This window comes from Physeter macrocephalus, chromosome 8 (assembly GCF_002837175.3).
Source record: "Physeter macrocephalus isolate SW-GA chromosome 8, ASM283717v5, whole genome shotgun sequence".
NCBI classification, from domain to species: domain Eukaryota; kingdom Metazoa; phylum Chordata; class Mammalia; order Artiodactyla; family Physeteridae; genus Physeter; species Physeter macrocephalus.
The window spans coordinates 120,499,580-120,519,152 of record NC_041221.1 but is presented as its reverse complement, the minus strand read 5'-3'; the positions used below and the strand labels follow the sequence as shown (position 1 = coordinate 120,519,152).

Genomic DNA, 19,573 nt, shown 5'->3' with positions numbered 1-19,573 from the left:
CGATATTTAGCTAACCTCAATCACTGATTGGGCCATGAGTGGTTATGGCTTATAACAAGAAGGGAAATCACAGAAAAGTTTGTAAAGAGAACCTGGGCTTTCTAGATAATAGAAAGAATCTGCAGTGTGTGGCTCTATTATGGGTGCTGTCAAGGAGGATTATAATCATAAGTCAAAGTCATATAAATATATTTATTCCTAACATTAGAGATCTGGCTTGTTTCTTTCAAGCGGGAGCAAGAAAGTCAGATGGCTCGTCTTAAAAAACAGCAAGAAGAGTTGGAACAGATGAGACTACGTTACTTGGCTGCTGAGGAAAAAGATACAGTAAACACCGAGAGACAAGAATTGTTGGATATAAGAAATGAACTGAACAGGTATAATAACTAAAAAATTACTTTTTTTCATACAAAGAAGTTCAAATAGGACAACTTTTTATTTAATCATTGGTCTAGGGAAAGTACAACATCAGGTCTTTCAAGAATAAGGTACATCATATATAAAATGTAGCTGAGTTATACGATAGAAAATCTTTGCCAAAGACTGTTACTTTTAACATTTTTTTGCCATGAACGTAGCCGTAGTTAGCTTTTTTGTTTCCACTCATAGCATTAGTACTTTAAATTTTATTCCTGTGTGACTATTTTAGGTTTATTGCTACTCTTTCAAGGTAATTGATTATACTGAATTTTTAATTATATAAAGTATAAGAAATTTCAAATATTGTTATATTATTAATGTAAGTAATACAGAATATAGCTCTTAATTATTGCCCTGTGTGTCAGCAGCTATTTTAAATGCCTTATATGCCTATCTCCACTTTTTTTTAATCCTCGAAGCAACTTTTTGAGGAAGATATTATCCCCATTTCAAGATGAAGAAACCAAGGATTAAAGAGATTTAAGTACCCTTTCCAAGGTCATACAGCTAGTAACTCAGGGAGCCAGAGTTCATATCTGATTCCAGAGGTTGTTTGTTTTTTTTTTTTTTTTTTTTTTTTTGCGGTACGCGGGCCTCTCACTGTTGTGGCCTCTCCTGTTGCGGAGCACGGGCTCCGGATGCGCAGGCTCAGCAGCCATGGCTCACAGGCCCAGCCGCTCTGCAGCATGGGGAATCTTCCCGGACCGGTGCACGAACCCTTGTCCCCTGCATTGGCAGCCAGACTCTCAACCACTGCGCCACCAGGGAAGCCCCCAGAGGTTGTATTTTTAGCTACTCTGCAACAATGGGCGTCTCTATTAGTGTCATGTTCATCTTAGTTACAATTTCAAGTATTTCATGTTAGAAAAGTAATCATTAGGAAGCAGTATTAGAACAAATTACTGTCTTTTTGAGGGGAGTGTACAGGAAGACTTTCTAACTTAGTTTAGCAAGAGACTAGTATTTTTGTTGCAGCGAAGCATACTGTCTTAGCTCAGGCTGGCATAACAAAATACCATAGATTGGGTGGCTTAAACAACAGAAATTTATTTTCTCACAGTTCTGGAGGCTAAAAGTTCAAGATCAGAGTGCCAGCATGGTTAGTTTCTGGTGAGGACTCTTCCTGACTTGTTAGACAGCTGCCTTACCGCTGTGTCCTCACAAGCTCTCCTGTGTCTCTTCTAATAAGTGCCTAAATCTCATCATGACACACACACACACACACACACACACACACACACACACACACACACACCCGCTCATGATCTCTTCTACACACACACACACACACACACACACACACACACACACACACACACACACACACACACACACACACACACCCGCTCATGATCTCTTCTAAACCTAATCATCTCCCAAAGGTTCCATCTCCAGGTACCTTTGTGGGCTGGGGCTTTAACATATGAATTTTGGGAGGACACAATGTGTACATAGGACATACATTTGACAGAATATCCCATGATATATCCCTATATAAATGGGGAAAATTCAGTCACTATATTAGGTGGTTTGGAGCTGAATTACACCACTGCATTTAGAATATTAATGTATAAATATCAGTTGGAAAAGGTTAAGGTCTATAATGCATGCTACAGGGCTCAATTCACACTATTACTCTCTTTTCATTCAGCACATATTTATTTGGTATCTACTGTGTCATAGGTTTGGAAGATATTACAAATTAATTTTAACATGTCCTTTGCCTTGCAAAATTTTGCTATTATATATAGCAATTTGTTTTAGTTTAGCAAATACATATTAAGCACCTACTGTTTGCTGAGCACTGTTTTGGTGGTTTAAACAAAGATAGCTCTTTGCCGATAGGTCATATAAAATTAAAACTTATTATTAATGTCTTAATAAATTAAGATTTAGGGAGAACTGAAACCAACAAGATTAAATACATTAGAAACAAAAGTAGAGTTCTCTGTATAAATTATAAGAAAAATCTCTTAAGTGATGGGCAAGACATAATAAAACAGTTGATGTGAGGAAGCCTAGGAGGGTTTAAGTGACTACTACTAACTGTGACTTGGCTGCCAAAGAGCCAGTGCAGTTAGGGACATTCATAGAAGGAGTGTTCAATACACACTGTGGTAAAACCACCTCTGGGTTGTTCTTACCAGTGTGCAACAGACTTTAAGGGAAATCAGCTACCTAGAGAGCTGCCAAAGGAATGTGACCAATAAGTGGTTAGGAAAGTGAGGGTTATTAATTTGTAGAGAATTCTTGGGCAAAGTATTAGAAAGCTCTCTTCAGATATCTGGAGGGCTACCATGTTAAAAATAATTCAGTAGGATTTCCTCTTGAACAGAACCATAGCCAGTTATTGGAAAGTATAAAGGCGCATACTGAGTTCAATATAAGAAGGAACTTTCTAACAGAGCAATTCTAAAAGCAGTAGGTTCCTAGTGATACGAAGCTGGGTGAGTGGAGTCCATACATAGTGTTTGTCAGGGAAGTAAAGTTTCCTTTCATAACTTTATGATGGACTTCTTCAGCCACAGGGTTCTAAAATCCTGTTGTGATCATGAATGTTGATTGCATTTTAGTAAAGACATGATAGGGATAATCTCTCAGTTGTGTAAAAATTTCATTTGTCCTTCATGCATAAACAGATGAACAGGGAAATGGTTGAACTTCCTGGTACATAGTTTGGCACTGTGTGTCATTAATCTCCCAAGAGGACCTCTTCCTCCAAGAGAGCTGTAAGAGGTAGAGTAGGGGAAACAACTATTCAGAAATCTTCTCTTACTCATCTCCATGTGTTGCTCAGTTTTACTAGTGTCCCATTAATCACTTGATCTCCACCCCAGTCCCAAAGCACAGGGCCTTCACTATTTAGGGTTTTTTTCTTAGAACAGTTAGAGGTATTTGGTGTCCTTTTTGGATTGTATACCTTAGTTTCTTGATCTTTTGTGAGGGATCTTAGGAGTCAGTTCAGGTTTCAGAGAGGTATATGAACAAACAAAACTGTACACTCCCAGTGATCATGCACCCTTTCCGGGACCCATTGCTCCTTGTCTGTCAGGGCAGGACTCTCCTCCCAGGCTCTTCCTCCCTCTCCCCCCCACGCCATGTGTAATTTGAGAAGTGGATTTGGTTCTCATTGGCTTACTTACTATGAAGACCATCTAGAAGCTGGGGCTTAGACTCAGTTGCTTTTTTATCTTATTTATAAAGACAAAGGTTAGGAGTAGTTGCAAATTAAATATTTTCGTAGCCAGTTACGTAGAGTATAAAGTTATGTCTTAGTTGTAGATTCCAAATTAAATTAAAACCTACTCTGTGTCCAAACTTAGTATACTTACTAAGTGATAGTAATGCCAAGTATACTCCCCATTTTCAAGGTAAAGTGATTGATGATATTCCATTGTAAAGACCCAAATCCCAGGCTGGCACCTGCTCCCCTTTCTTCATCTCTTAGATAAGATCATCATGAATATAACTTGAAGCTATCCATACAAACTCTTAAAATGTACATGCCCTTTGAACCAGGCATTCACATCTATAGAATATCACTTTCTATGAATACTTAGTAATATAAGCTCCATAATAACGGGAACTTTTCTTCTTGATTCAACTGCAGTATCCCCCAAACCTAGCACTGTTTAGTAAGAGTAAATATTTGTGGGATGAATTTAGAAAATTTTATGTTCAAAAAACAAAGGTTTAATAACAACCTAAAGATCAGTAATGATATAGGAAGATATTCATTATATTAATAAGTGATACATTTTTTAATTGAGAATACAGAAAATTATTACTCAGATTGGTTATCTCTGGTTAAGATTGTGATGGTTTTCTTTTCTACACATTCCCCAAATTTCTACAGTTTTCATATATTTTATAATTAGGAAAACAAGTATTGTTTTTAAAACTGTCTTTTGGGCTTCCCTGGTGGCGCAGTGGTTGAGAGTCCGCCTGCCGATGCAGGAGACACGGGTTCGTGCCCCGGTCCGGGAGGATCCCACGTGCCGCGGAGCAGCTGGGCCCGTGAGCCATGGCCGCTGAGCCTGCGCGTCCGGAGCCTACGCTCCGCAACGGGAGAGGCCACAGCAGTGAGAGGCCCGCGTACCACAAAAAAACAAAACAAAACTGTCTTTTATAAGTGTGGACTCTGGCCAACCAAGTGGTTTTTGTTTTCTTCCTGAAAATATTACTAAAAGTGTATTTTACCACTAAATCATTTTGTTTTTAAGTGGTGTTGTTAACCGAAAACCAAAAGAGTGTTTGTTGCTTGCTAGAGTGTTCTTGACTTCTCAGGTTAAGGCAACAAGAACAAAAACAGTACCAGGATTCCAGAGAGATTGCGAGTGGAAAAATGGATGGCCCACATGGCAGTGCATTGGAAGAAGGTTTGGATGATTATTTGACTCGCCTCATAGAAGAAAGGGATACTTTGATGAGGACGGGTGTGTATAATCATGAGGATCGAATAATAAGTGAACTTGACCGACAGATCGGAGAGATTTTGGCAAAAAACAATGCCAGTAATTAATAACATTTGGAAAATCTTTACAGAGACTCCAGGTCTAAATTTTAATTTAATAGTAAAGCCCTCAAAAGAAGGGAAAATGGATGTTTTACAATGCAATTTTCAGTTTTTTATAAGCAGAATTTTGTATGTTATTGTATAGTATTTATTCGATTTTATTTACTTTATGCTGCCTCTCCCACTCTGGTTTATTTGTAATTGCATTTTATATTCTCATTTTTAATGAATTTTCAGTGTTTCTCATAATTTATAATTTCATGGCTAACTTTCAAAACAGCTTTTCACTAAATTTGTTCTCAGAGAAATGACTGTAGTAATTTCCAGTTACATAATTTTTTATGTTGAGCCAAAAGAGTATATGTTGCACTTTAAAAATGCTATCCTGTTCATTTGAATAGAGGTATCTTAAAAGTTGAAACCACTTGTAAATGCAACTAGTTTTATTTAATTCATTTTAGATGAGCTGTCTTTTTTAACTTGTAACATTTGCAGGTGACAAGTTCAAAAACAGAAAGCAGGATCAGTGCAGAGAAGCCATTGGTGATCTACTGAGTGACAAATTAGTCATTTATTTAAATAAAGTTAATACAGATTAAACTTGTTTCAACAGCTATTGAATTTTCAAATTTTTAGTATACTCTTAACTTTTAAGAATATGAAGTGATAGCTTAGTAAGTTTTCTCTGTCAGTCTCCTGCTCAAGATTGCATTGTTTTCTTTTGTTGAAAATAGAGATTTCATTTTCCAGTAATAGTAATACTAGTTAATGTAAACCCTCTGTAATAAAACATGGAAACAAACGCATAAACGCTTTAGCTAAGAAAGTAGAGTGAAAACCTACTATTTTTGACTCCCCCTGAGTTTAATCAGTCTTTTACAAAAGAACATGAGATTAAGTCATTGGATTTATGTAGTGCCACGTCAGTATAAATTTTTAAGAATTCCTTTACATCGTATTCTTCAGAGCCAACATTTGCCCTCAGAGCAAGACTTTCCATCTCCTTTTACAGGGTAGTAAAAGGTTTGATTAGCAAATTCACAGATTAGGTGAGCTTTGAAATACATGTAGTTTAAAATTTCTTATTCCCAAATATAATAAATTTTAAGTATATACTTTAGGAAATATATACTATTTACTGATAACTTCCACAAAAGCAGAATAGGCTATTTGGTGACACTAAATTTTCTGTTGTTTTCAAGGTGGTATATTTCTTGTTTGGGAAATTAAAGTCCCTACACGCTTTATATATTTTTTCCTCCCCCCCTTGTTAACAAGTATTAATCTGAAAACAACCCAAGAGTAAATAGAGAAATTACTGAGAGAATAATGAATATGTGAATTAAAGCAAGAATGTTAAGTATTAATTATGGCTAGACATTTTCTCTCATTGATTTTTGTGCCACATGAATGGAACAGAAGTATTCTTTTTATTTGGGAAGGTCTTGGGTAAATATTGTGACTGTGCCTTCAATTGCACTGTGTGCTGCATGTGACTGTTTTCAAACACTAGAGGGGGCCTTAGATTTAAAGAAACAAAAAGGACGTTTCTAAAATGGATGTGTGGTTTGCCTTCTCTAAAGTAATCTTTTGGCTATGTATTTTATCAAATAAAAATGATACTTGTATGCATCTTTGAGTTTCTGAGCAGTCTGTTACTTTTTTGTTAAATGGATTGGGCAAGTGCTTGGCACTTCCTGTATCAAGTTACTTTGTATTTTTGGTTTTTAAGTGCTTACATTGCAGATAGATAATTTTATATGTTTTAAAATTGATTGGGAGAGTCTGAAATTTTAACACCTTTTTGTGGTCCTGTAGCAACAGACATTTCATTTGTAAGTGGCATTTACTGTATTTATACTGATTACTCTTACTAAATTATCATCGGTGCCTGGGAGTTGAGTTATGACCATAGTAGAGAGATGAGTGAATGAGCAAGTGAGTACGTGAGTGAATAAGAAGTTTCCTCAGTACTATATATAACAAACAGCAGACCTTTCATCAGGTATTTTCATGTGAAACAAAGTTTACCTTTAAAATGTTTGTGATTCCTTTTCATGGAGGAAGCCTAGTTTCCATGTGTAAGGCTAGCACATACTGCGCGGGAGGTGTATTACTACGTCTTCCAGGTATGTGTGGTGCCATGTCTGTATAAATTGAAAGAGTTCCTTTACAGGTATATCCCAGTGATTTCTATATAGACTTGGGATCCTGTTGCTTCCAGCAGGTGTGGAAGTTTTGAGTATGATTTAAGGATGTATTAAGGCACTGCATGAACAACTTAAGATTACAACAGGCAAGTCTGATCAGATGACTTTCTCATCCACTTACTGCTCTGTCCAGATACATCCCAGCCCGAATCTGAGTCCTCAGATCGCCCCAGTACATATTGCTTGTCCTCAGCCACCTCAGAACGGACTGATTGACCTGGTTCTTACAGTCTATAAAAAGGGTCTCCTGGTAGCTATGCATGGACTTTGAAAATTTGGCCTCTCACTACCATTGTGTCTGGCTTGACTGAATACCTGACTTGACTTTTTTATTGATATAATTCACATACCATAGGATTCACCATTTTAAAGTATGCACTTCCGTGATTTTTAGTATATTCACACAGTTGTGCAGCCATCACTGCTATCTAATACTGAAATGTTTTTACCATCCCCTAAAGAAGCACCACACTCATTAGCAATCATTCCCCCTTTACCCCTCTCCCCTGCCCTTGACAGCCACTTATCTACTTCCTGTGTCTGTGGATTTGCCTATTCTGGACATTTCATATAAATGAAATTCCAAATTTGATACTAAAATTGGAAACCTTAAGTGTTTTTCTATGCCCAGTTTCTATGGTATATAGCATTTTATCAGATGTTAAATTAAATGAAACAGATGCAGAAGGCCCAAATAAGGGTATAACATTTATCAATCAGTTAGTATAGCTCAGCTGTTCTATCATCCATTACCTAGTAAAGCAGTGACCTAAAATAAAACAGTGAATGGTAGATAATGTTCTGCCGTAACACCTCTGAGCAGTCCTCTTATGCTGGAAATGGATTATTGATACAGGGCATGTGTCGTGCCACTGGTATCCTATCAAAATTGCATACTTTCCCACATGATTTCTAGAGTGGGGATAAGGAGAAGCATGGTTAACTAGAATAGAAGGTCCATGAGGACAGAGTTTAGGTCTGTCTTACTTTCTGCCATTTGCCAGGACTAAAACAGTGGCTTCCCCAGGTAGGTACTCAATAGTTGCTGCATTCATGAAGAAAAAATTGTGTATGGTCTGCCAGTCAAAATAGCCATAAAAATTAATGACTGAGGTACTGGGAGAATGCGCTTTCCTGGCCTCACTGACCCAGCTCTGTTGAAACTGAGGGATTTGATTGTTGGATTGTTTGACTTTTTTAAAGTATGCTTCAATTGCATTGAGACAGAAGGTACAACAGATTACCTGGGGGAGGGGGTGCAGGAATTGGGGAGTTACTGCTGAATAGGTACAGAGTTTCTGTTGAGGATGATGATAGTGGAAATGGTTGCATTGTGAATATATGTAACGCCACTGAATTGTACACTTAAAATTGTTAAAATTTTGTGTTGTGTATATTTTACTACAATTTTTAAAAAAAGTTTGCTTCAAATCTGCCTACCCAGTGTTTAAATACTAAAAGGGTTTTGCACATGAGCCTCCTGGCAAGCCATTTTTTTTTTTTTTAATTTTTTTTTTTTTTTTTTTTTTTGTGGTATGCGGGCCTCCCTCTGCTGTGGCCTCTCCCGTCGCGGAGGACAGGCTCCAGATGCGCAGGCTCAGCGGCCATGGCTCACGGGCCAAGCCGCTCCGTGGCATGTGGGATCCTCCCAGACTGGGGCGCGAACCCGGTTCCCCTGCATCAGCAGGCGGACGCGCAACCGCTGCGCCACCAGGGAAGCCCCCAAGCCATTTTTAAAGATACTATCTTTTCATTCCTTGATTGTAGGAGTGGATCAGATACTTCATTATATGTTTGTAGTGCCTTTGTTGGAAAATTCTGAAATTAGTGAAAATTAATGGCTACTTTTTCATCCCAACCTCTAAAGGTAAAATTGGAGCATCCTTGAAACTTGGAATTGTAATGCCTTCATGTATTATAAAATTAAGGTCTTATTATCCTTTTAAAAAAGAATAATGACAAAATCAACACAAAACAGAACAGTACTGGTTATTTAATTTAGCAGGTAGTTCAGAACATGGACATAAATTTGAGTGATAATTTTTCACAGTGGATTACTAGTTCCCTAAATTAGGCTTAATATCTTTTCAATTGAGGTAGTCTTATTGTTGGTTGATGGTCTTATTAATTGACAAAATGGTTTGTGTGGGAGTGCTGAATAAAGTCTGGGTGGATAATTTTTAACGTAGTATGACTTGAAAATTCAAATTCGTCTTTGATATTTGTGTTTTGGCAACTGGGACAAAGACCTCGGAACCCAGACTTTCCAGCATGCACTTCTTCTGCCACCTGCCCTAGAACACAGTCTATGTATCTTCCTATTCGATGGGCCCTCGGCTTCTGTGACTTGGCAGACAAAGACATAACTCCTCCATCTTGATGTAAATGTGGAAGTACAGACAGAAATGTTTAAGCCCCTAAATTTTTCACTGAAACCAAAAGAACTAGAGTGCTCACTAATTTTGTTATATAACCTCTACTTGGCATCAAATTAGAACCCACTATTGTTAGGAATGTAACTGTAGAAAGGCTGCTATATACTTAAATCTCATTTTATTTGCTTCTCTGGGGGTTGTCTTCATGTTTTCATTAGAAATGTTTTTACAGATGTAGGCTCTTCAGATATAAAGTTGCTGAAATAGAGACTGAGAAGTTTAGCTTTCAAATTGAAGGGGGGTGGAAATCTGTTTAGAAAGATTAATTTATAGATAAATAATTTACTGACTCTGATACGTTAATGTACAATAATCCCTAGAGGCTTTTAAAGATGTAGTCATTATATTCTTAGGGTTTCTAAGAATGTTAAACCTGTCATTCATAATAGGAGAGAACTAAAATAGGGTCCATTTATAATTTCTTCTTGGAAACATTTCATCCACAAACTCACAGACAAATATTTTTTCTTTTCCAAATAGCTTATCTAATAGTTGGACAGCACAACCCTTTTCTTGATTAACATGTTAACTAGTCAAAAGCATGCAGATCCATTGGATGAGTGCTGAATTTTCCTCAATATTTTAGATTAAAACTTGGCCAGAGCAAATGAAATATTATTGCAAAATCGTACTTTGACATTGTAAATTTTAGTGAATGCCAACCCAATAGTGAGAGTCTATGCCTAGTAGATTTGCTCAGTTTTTTAGCAAATTCTCATATTAATGAATAGATGGAGCAAGATTTAAAAGCATTAAAGAACTCATTTCATTTCTATGACTTTCTGTAATCTGAAAAATTGAGAAAGATTTGGTTACTAAAATTTCCATCTGTTTTCTTGAGAGAAATTCTGAATTTCAAGCAAGGCTATTATTGCATTACTTGAATTCAGTTCAGATTGTGTGCAAAGATGCCCTGAAAATGGGATGTCAAATCAAGAACTCAAGATATTAATATTCAGCACATATCTTGAGTCATCCTGTTTAGATTGGATGAGATAGTATAGCAGACTGGTGTAGTGCCTGGTTGTTGCTTCAAGGAAGGAACTTTCAATTCCTGATTTAGCTTCATTGTTGGCAGATGAGATTAATGGTATTCTCTTGAAGGTTTCTGGCAGAAGTTTATTTAGGTAACCGACTGAAATTTGTAAAATTTGCACAAAGAGAATAAAGGTACCAAATAGGAAAGTTTTATAAATAGTCTTCAGAAGTGATTTAGCCCACAGACTTTTTTCACCAATAAAAACTGTAATAGCCAGCCCACATTTGGCCTACCACCTCTTTCCCTGTTATCAATCCACACTTCTTTCTCTCTTATCTCCCTATGAATGTATAAGTGTTTACCAGGAACAAATGACACCCAAAATTTGTCTGTAAAAGATTCTTTATAAACCCCCCCTCCCAAAAAAAAGGAAGAAAGAAAGAAGGAGAAAGAAAAACAGAAAGAAAGAGTGGAAAGAAGAGCTCACACCTCAATTTTCCTCTGGTATACCTTTTCTTTTTCTTCCTAAGGTCTATAAAATTGTCAGGTGGGTTCACTGGTTCGATTACTCTTTACCCCTTATATTATCACTTGAACCTCAGTGTCACTGTCCAGATCTATCTGAATATATCTATGAATCCAGCAGTATACGTACACATGAGAAGTAATTGTCAATCTAGTATATTCTGGCATGAATCTAAATTTAAAATTTGGAGCACATGTGCAGTATTCATTTCAATGCTTCCTTCAGTGTGTGTACATATTTAGCAATTGCTAGTGGCATGCTGTTCTACCAAGTGAAAGAGAATAATCTGCCTGTTCCACAGAGATCAAATTATAGATTTATATAGATTTATTACATATTATATATATATATACACATACACACTATATGTAAGTGCTTTATGTAGTATACAGTTCTACATACAGTTGATTATTGAACAATACATGTGTTAGCAGTGCCAACCTGGCAGTCAAAAATCCACCTGTAACTTTAGGACAGCCCTCCTACCTGCGGTTCTGCATCTGAAGATTCAACCACAGATCACATAGTTCTATAGTATATTATTTGTATAAGTGGACCCATACAGTTCAAACCCATGTTGTTCAAGGGTCAACTGTAGTTATATATAAAGTATTAACTATCGTTCTTCCTAGTATGTTATCTTGGAAAGAGACTATACCCTTCATGGTTATCAGTAAAAACTATAGGTGACAGTGCGCCTCCAATCCCTTCATGTAATCAACAGCAAAGAATGACCAAAATAGCATTTCTGCATTTTCCTTCTCCTCGTCCTTTATCTACACTCACTGTTCTGTTTCTGATAGATTCTGTTACTATAAAGTAGAGTAAACAAAAATGTTTCCAATCACAGCTTTATTAGTAGAAGCTTTGCTCATGCATGTTATTTTATATCAAGACTTTTTCTCAGATTTTGTAAGAGTATTTGGATACTAAATTTGATATTAAAAGTAGTATCAAACTTGTTTGAACCAGAGGAACAATTTATGTCATAAACTACATCAGAGTAGTTGCTAGTCACACTAAAACTTCAGAGGTAGGTATAGGGGGAGAATGAGAACAACAACAACAAACCAGTATGTTTATAAGCCTGTGCTCCCAAAGCTTACCTAGCAAAGGGGGGTGTGTATGTAGGCAAACTCAGTTGGAATCTAAGATGGCCTTAAAATCCATAGGGTCCAAAGCATTTCCATAGAATGTGTCAATAGCCAATTCTGGGTACGAGTGACAATAGCAGTCAAGTGAGAAAAAGCATTTGTCAAAATCCAACATCCATTCCTGATAAACACTCCCAGCAAACTAAGAATATAAGGGAACTTCTTCAACCTGATAAAGGACATCTACAGGACCCTATAGCTAACATAATTAATAGTAAAAGAGTGAGTGCTTTCCCAAAAGATCAAGAACAAAACAGTATCTGCTCTCACTATCTCTGTTCAAGACTGCATGGAAGGTTCATAGCCAGTGAAATAAGGCAGAAAAGAACAAGATAAAGGAGTAGGAGATACCAGCCTTCATTCCTCAAGAAAATATAACAAGTATGCAGCTATTCATGAATGAAAACAGCCCTGGGAGGACTCAAGAGTCCAATTAAGAGCCTATAGCAGCACAGTGGAACCAAACTGGAGAAAAACTGCACAACAAGGATCTCCGGGGAGATCAGCATAGCTGAGGTGTCCAGAGACAGCTAGGAACCAAAAAATAAAAATGGTGAAGGCTATCAGTATCAGCCACATGGCAAAGGCCACCACATTCCCCAGGGCATGCTCTGTGGAGACTCCCAACAGACTTTGCCACTGCGGAGCTCAACAGCCCCCATGACAGTATGGACTACTCCATTGTGTTTGTTCGTATGAATCCCAATGGCCTGCTCCACAGAGAATACAAGCAGATTTCACTACTGAGGTAAGCAACAACCATTGCCTTCATGGACCCCTCAGAGAAGAGATACTACAACCCCCCAAGAAAGAGTCTGTGGTGTCCTGGGACCAAGGATGCCACCGCTCCCACCAAGCCCCATACTTACCCCAGACCCCAGAGCCACAGCTGCTCTGCATGTCCCGAAACTTCAGACCCTGACTGTGCATGTGCTCTTTGTGTGCCTGTTCTGTGTGTACCCACATCTTGGGCACTGGAGTCAACACCACTGAGGGCTAGGCAGTGCCCCAGATTCTGGAGTTACTGTCTCTACAAATGCACCCACTCTCCAGCTCCCAGGTCCTTGGCTGCTCATCTTGCACCAACATCTCAGATACCAGAGCAACCACCACTGTGGGCAGCCAGTGCCCCAATCCCTGGAGCCGCTGTTGCTCTGTGGACATCCACTCCAGAGCCCAACTTCATAGCTGTTCCATGGTGCCTATGCTTCAGACACCAATGCCAACTCTACCACAATGGCACTCATGAGCTGGACAGGGATCCAAAAGGGATACCCTTTGCCATGACAACCCCAGCAGGAGAAGAAAGATCAGGAGTTCCCTAGAAGACTTTACCACCAAAGACCCCATCAGACCCCACCACTGCTTCAGACAGTCATGGCCCTGGCCAATGCAGACCCCAGCAATCTTTGTGAACAGTGACCTCAGCTGATGGAGCTGCATGGAGCAGCACCACCAGGACTTACCTGGAGCCAGAACTACTACACCCCACTCAGCCACTGCCCTTGTACCACATGCTGATGATCTTTTCCCACCAAAACCTGTCCATAAATTCTGGAAGAGGTTACTGTTCCATCAAAAGCAGAGACATCAACACAAGCCTACAGTAAAGGTGAAAAATAGAGGAAACATGACACAACCAAAGAAACACAATAATTTTCCAGTAATCAACTCCAAAGAAATAGAAACTATGAATTGACAGAGAATTCAAGATAAGTGGTTTAAGGAAGACCAGTGAGCTATAAGAGAATACATATAGACAATTAAATTAGGAAAACAATACATAAACCAAATGAGAAGCTCAACAGAGAGAGAGAGAGAGAAATCATAAAAAACAAAACAAAACAAAAACAAAAAAAACATATTCTGGAGCTGAAGATTATAATGGAACGAAAAAAAATGCAAGAAGAACATCAACAGCAGGCTTTAATGATACAGAAGAAAGAATCTGTGAACTTGAGAACAGGTCATTTGATATTATCCAGTCAGAGGAGAATAAAGAAAAAAGAATGAAAAACAGTGAAGAAATCCTATGTGAATTATGGGATACCATTAAGTGAAACAATATATGTGCTACAAGAGTACCAAAAGAGAGAAAGGGGGCAGAAAGCTTATGTAAAGAAATCATGACTAGAGAGATCAAGATGGTGGAGTAGGAGGACACTAAGCTTGTCTCCCCTCCATGAACACATCAAAAAAAAAAAAAAAAAAAACCTACATGTGGAGCAATTCTCACTGAAAACAAACTGTAGACTGGCAGAAAGACTATAAAGGCGATAAAGAAACCAAGGCTATAAAGAAAGATCCACACAAAGTCAGGTAGGAAGGAAAGAGAAGTGATCATGTCAGGATCTGCACCCCTGGGAGGGGACACAGAAGGGGGGTATTACACAGGCCTGGAGATACTTCCTGGGAAGTGAGTGGTTCAAACCACATATGGGACGGGCCAGACCTTGAGTCCAATACCAGGAAGATGAGTCCCCTTGGCTGGTTTGAGGACCAGTAAGACTGGTAGGGGGGCTGTGAGAAACTTGGACTCCACTTGTGAAATGCAAGCACATGCTTCCTTGTTCCCAAAATAAGGCTGAGTAGGCAGTTTGAGACTGCCTGGGACTCTGGCCAGTTTCTCATGACACCCCACCATGCACCCTGGCCCACACTGAGTGCCCACTCTGGCCCCTCTTGCTCTGTGGGGCAGCATCCCACTAGGATGAAGGTTTCTGCTGCCAGGGGGAATGTGCAGTTGTGGAGGACGGAGCTGGCTTATACCTGGCACTACATTTGAATGCGTTTGGAGTGGCCCTTCCTGGCACTCTTGGAAGCAGCAGATCAGGAGTGGTCTGGAACTCTGAATGGTATATGGGGCCACCCCAGTACAGGCCCTGGCCTGCACTGGGTGCCTGATCTGGCCCCTTTTTCTCCAACTCTGCTTCCATCTGGAGCTAAGTTGTCAATGCTGGGGGCAGTAAGGAGCACACACTTAGAACAGACAGCTTGGATCCCAACCTCAGGGCCTCTTCTTTAGCACCTTGAGACCTGAACCCACCCTCAATTATGGTGGTGTCAGGCACTGAACATAGGAGAAGCCCCAGCTCACACCTGGCTCTGGCTCTAGCTCTGCCATCTCTGTGGCCCACCTCAGTGATAGGTGTCAGCATACCCTGGGGGAAGATATGACTCGTGTTCTCCCATCAAAAGCCACTAGACACACACAGACTGTAGATGGACACGCCCATATAAGGACACCCCTTCAAGACCAGGATGGTTAACTGTTACATTTAATTTCATAGAAATAGAGAAACTTATGGAAAATGAGAAGACAGGAATTTGTTTCAAATGCAAAAATAAGAAAAAACCTCTGCACACATCCTGAGCTGACATGTCAGTGCATCCATTTCTCACCAGGATCTCTACCTGAATCACCAGGTAAAAGGCCTCTGCCCACAACACATTATAAACAAGTGAAACTAGACAGAGCACAAAGGAAAACAAAAGCTTTGTAGGGTCTAAGGACAAGAAGGCAGAGTAGAAGGACCTGAGCTCACCTGCTTTCATGAAAACACCAAAATCACAACTAACTGCTGAACAACCATCAACAAAAGAGACTTGAACCTACTGAAAATGATATACTACTTCGAAAGACAAAGAAGAAGCAACAACAAGATGGGGTCAGACACCAGAAGCAGCAGCAACTAAATTCCTGCAGCCTGTGGGACTGCAAACACAGAAAGTTAGACAAAATGAGATGGCAGAAGAATATGTTCCAGATGAAGGAACAAGATAAAACCCCAGAAGAACAAGTGAAACAGAAATAGGCAATCTACCTAAAAAAATAATTCAGAGACATGATAGTAAAGATGATCCAAGATCTCAGAAAAAGAATGGAGGCACAGACCAAGAAGACATAAGAAATGCTTAACAAAGAGCTAGATGATATAAAAAACAAACAAACAGAGTTGAACAATACAATAACTGAAATGAAAAATACACCAGAAGGAATCAATAGGAGAATAAATGAGGCAGAAGAACAGAAAAGTGAGCTGGAAGAAAGAATTGTGGAAATCACTGCCGTGGAACAGAATAAAGAAAAAAGAATGAAAAGAAATTAGGACACTTTAAGAGACATCTGGGACAACAGCAAATTCACCAACATTCACATTATGGGGGTCCCAGAAAGCGAAGAGAGAGAGAAAGGGCCTGAGAAAATACGTGATGAGATAACAGCTGAAAACTTCCCTAACATCGGAAAGGAAACAGTCACCCAAGTTCAGGAAGCGCAGAGAGTCCCAGGCAGGATAAACCCAAGGAGGAACATACTGAGGAACATATTAATCAAATTGACAAAAATTAAAGACAAAGAGACAATATGAAAGCAACAAGGGAAAAGCAACAAACAACATACAAGGAAATTCCCATAAAGTAATCAGCTGATTTCTCAGCAGAAACTCTGTGGGTCAGAAGGGAGTGGCATGATATATTTCAAGTGATGAAAGGCAAAAGCCTACAACCAAGAATACTCTACCCAGCAAGGCTCTCATTCAGATTTGACAAAGAAATCAAAAGCTTTACAGACAAGCAAAAGCTAAGAGAATTCAGCACTGTCAGACCAGCTTTGCAACAAATGCTAAAGGAACTTCTCTAGAAGGAAAGGAAAGGTCACAACTAGAAACAAGAAAATTACAAATGGGAAGGCTCACCAGTAAAGGCAAACATAAATGTAGTAGATCATCCACACACAAATATGATATCAAAACCAGTAATTGTGAGAAGAGGAGAGTACAAATGCAGGATATTGGATGTGCATTTGAAATTAAGAGACCAGCAACTTAAAACAGTCGTGTATATATATAGACTGCTACATCAAAAACTCATGGTAACCAGAAACCAAAAGTCTACAATAGATGTACACACAAAAAAGAAAATGCAATACAAACACAACACTAAAGATAGTCATCAAATAACAATAGAAGAGAACAAAAAAGGAAGGGAAGACAAAAGACCTATGAAAACAAGCCCAAAACAATGAATAAAAAGGCAATAAGAACATACATATCAATAATTACCTGAAATGTAAACAGATTAAACCAAAAACATAGACTGGCTGAATGCATACAAAAACAACACCCGTATATGTGCTGTCTAAAAGAGACACACTTCAGATCTAGGGACACATACAGAATGAAAGTGAGGGGATGGAAAAAGGTATTCTATGCAAATGAAAATCAAAAGAAAGCTGGAGTAGCAATACTGATATCAGACAAAATAGACCTTAACAAAAAAGACTGTTGGGCTTCCCTGGTGGCGCAGTGGTTGCGCGTCTGCCTGCCGATGCAGGGGAACCGGGTTCGCACCCCAGTCTGGGAGGATCCCACGTGCCGCGGAGCGGCTGGGCCCGTGAGCCATGGCCAATGAGCCTGCGCGTCTGGAGCCCATGCTCCGCAACGGGAGAGGCCACAACAGACGGAGGCCCGCATACCAAAAAAAAAAAAAAAAAAAAAGTCTATTACAAGAGACAAAGAAGGACACTACATAATGATCAAGCAATCCATCCAAGAAGAAGATATAGCAATTGTAAATATATATGCACCCAACATAGGAGCACCTCAAAATATAAGGTAAATGCTAACAGCCATAAAAGGAGAAATTGACAGTAACACAATAATAGTGAGGGGCTTTAATACCCAATTTACATCAAGGGACAGATCATCCAGACAGAAAATCAATAAGGAAACACAGGCCTTAAATGACACATTAGACCAGATGGACTTAATTGATATTTATAGAGCATCCCATCCAAAAGCAGCAGAATACACCTTCTCAAGTGCACATAGAACATTCTCCAGGATAGATCACATGCTGGGCCACAAAGCAAGCCTCAATAAATTTAAGAAAATTGAAATCATATCTAGCACCTTGCCTGACCACAACACTATGAGATTAGAAATCAACTACAAGAAAAAAAATTGTAAACACAAACATGTGGAAGCTAAACAATATATTACTAAACAACCACTGGATCACTGAAAAAATCAAACAGGAAATAAAAAATACCTAGAGACAAATGAAAACAGGATGATCCAAAACATATGAAATGTGGTAAAAGCAGTTCTAAGAGGGAACTTTATAGCAATACAATCTTACCTCAGGAAATAAGAAAAATCACAAATAAGCAATCCAGCCTTACACCTAAGCAACTAGAGAAAGAACAAACAAAACCCAGAGTTAACTGAAAGAAAGAAATCATAAAAATCAGAGCAGAAATAAAAGAAATAGAGATGAAGAAAACAATAGAAAACATCAATGAAACTAAAGGCTGGTCCTTTGAAAAAATAAACAAAATTGATAAACCTTTAGCCAGGCTCATCAAGATAAAAAGGGAGAGGGCTCAAATCAATAAAGTTCGAAATGAAAAAGGAGAAGTTACAACTGACACCACAGAATTACAAAGGATTATAAAACATCACTACAAGAAACTATATGCCAATAAAATGGACAATCTAGAAGAAATGGACAAATTTCTAGAAAGGTACAATATCCCAAATCTGAACCAGAAAGAAATAGAAAGTATAAACAGACCAATCACAAGCACTGAAATTGAAACTCCCAGTGAACAAAAGTACAGGACCAGATGGCTTCACAGGCGAATTCTATCAAGCATTTAGAGAAGAGTTAACACTGATCCTTCTGAAACTATTTCAAAAAACTGCAGAGGAAGAAACACTCCTTAACTCATTCTATGAGGCCATCATTCTGATAGCAATACCAGACAAAAATACTGCAAAAAAAAAAAAAAGAGAATTAAAGACCAATATCACTGATGAACATAGACGTAAAAGCCCTCAACAAAATACTTGCAAACTGAATCCAACAGTGCATTAAAAGGATCATGCACCATGTAAAGTGGAATTTATCGAAGGGATGCAAGGATTTTTCAGTAACTGCAAATCAATCAGTGTGATACTCCATGTTTACAAATTGAAAAATAAAACCATATGATCATGCTCACTTTGGCAGCACATATGCTAAAATTAGAACGATACAGAGAATATTAGCATGGCCCCTGTGCAAGGATGACATGGAAATTCATAAATCATTTCATATTTTTAACAGACATAAAGGGAGAAATTGATAGGAATACAATAATACTAGGAGAATTTAACACCCTACTCACATCAATAGACAGATCTTCCAGACAAGAATCAATAAGGCAACAGAGATACTAAATGATACACTAGAACAGTTAGATTTAATTGAGATTTTTAGGAAATTAAATCCAAAAAAATCAGAATACACATTCTTTTTGGTGCACGTGGAACATTCTCTAGGACTGAAC

General features: G+C 38.5%; 1 protein-coding gene and 1 non-coding gene across 8 annotated transcripts in view; both read left to right on the top strand.

The window, feature by feature from the left end:
* CEP120 (centrosomal protein 120) overlaps window positions 1–6,556 on the top strand; it is a 79,262-nt gene extending 72,706 nt beyond the window's left edge. For all 7 annotated transcript variants that reach the window (XM_007108488.4, XM_007108487.4, XM_007108486.4 and 4 more), the window contains 2 exons: window positions 232–377; window positions 4,708–6,556. In XM_007108488.4, coding sequence (XP_007108550.1) covers window positions 232–377; window positions 4,708–4,942 — 381 coding nt within the window. In that variant the 3' untranslated portion in view covers window positions 4,943–6,556. The remainder of the gene's footprint in view (window positions 1–231; window positions 378–4,707) is intronic.
* A 12,682-nt stretch (window positions 6,557–19,238) lies between these two features.
* LOC112065517 (U6 spliceosomal RNA) lies at window positions 19,239–19,345 on the top strand. The gene has a single exon (XR_002892070.1). It is a non-coding gene; the product is annotated as a U6 spliceosomal RNA (small nuclear RNA).
* The last annotated feature ends 228 nt before the right edge of the window (window positions 19,346–19,573 follow it).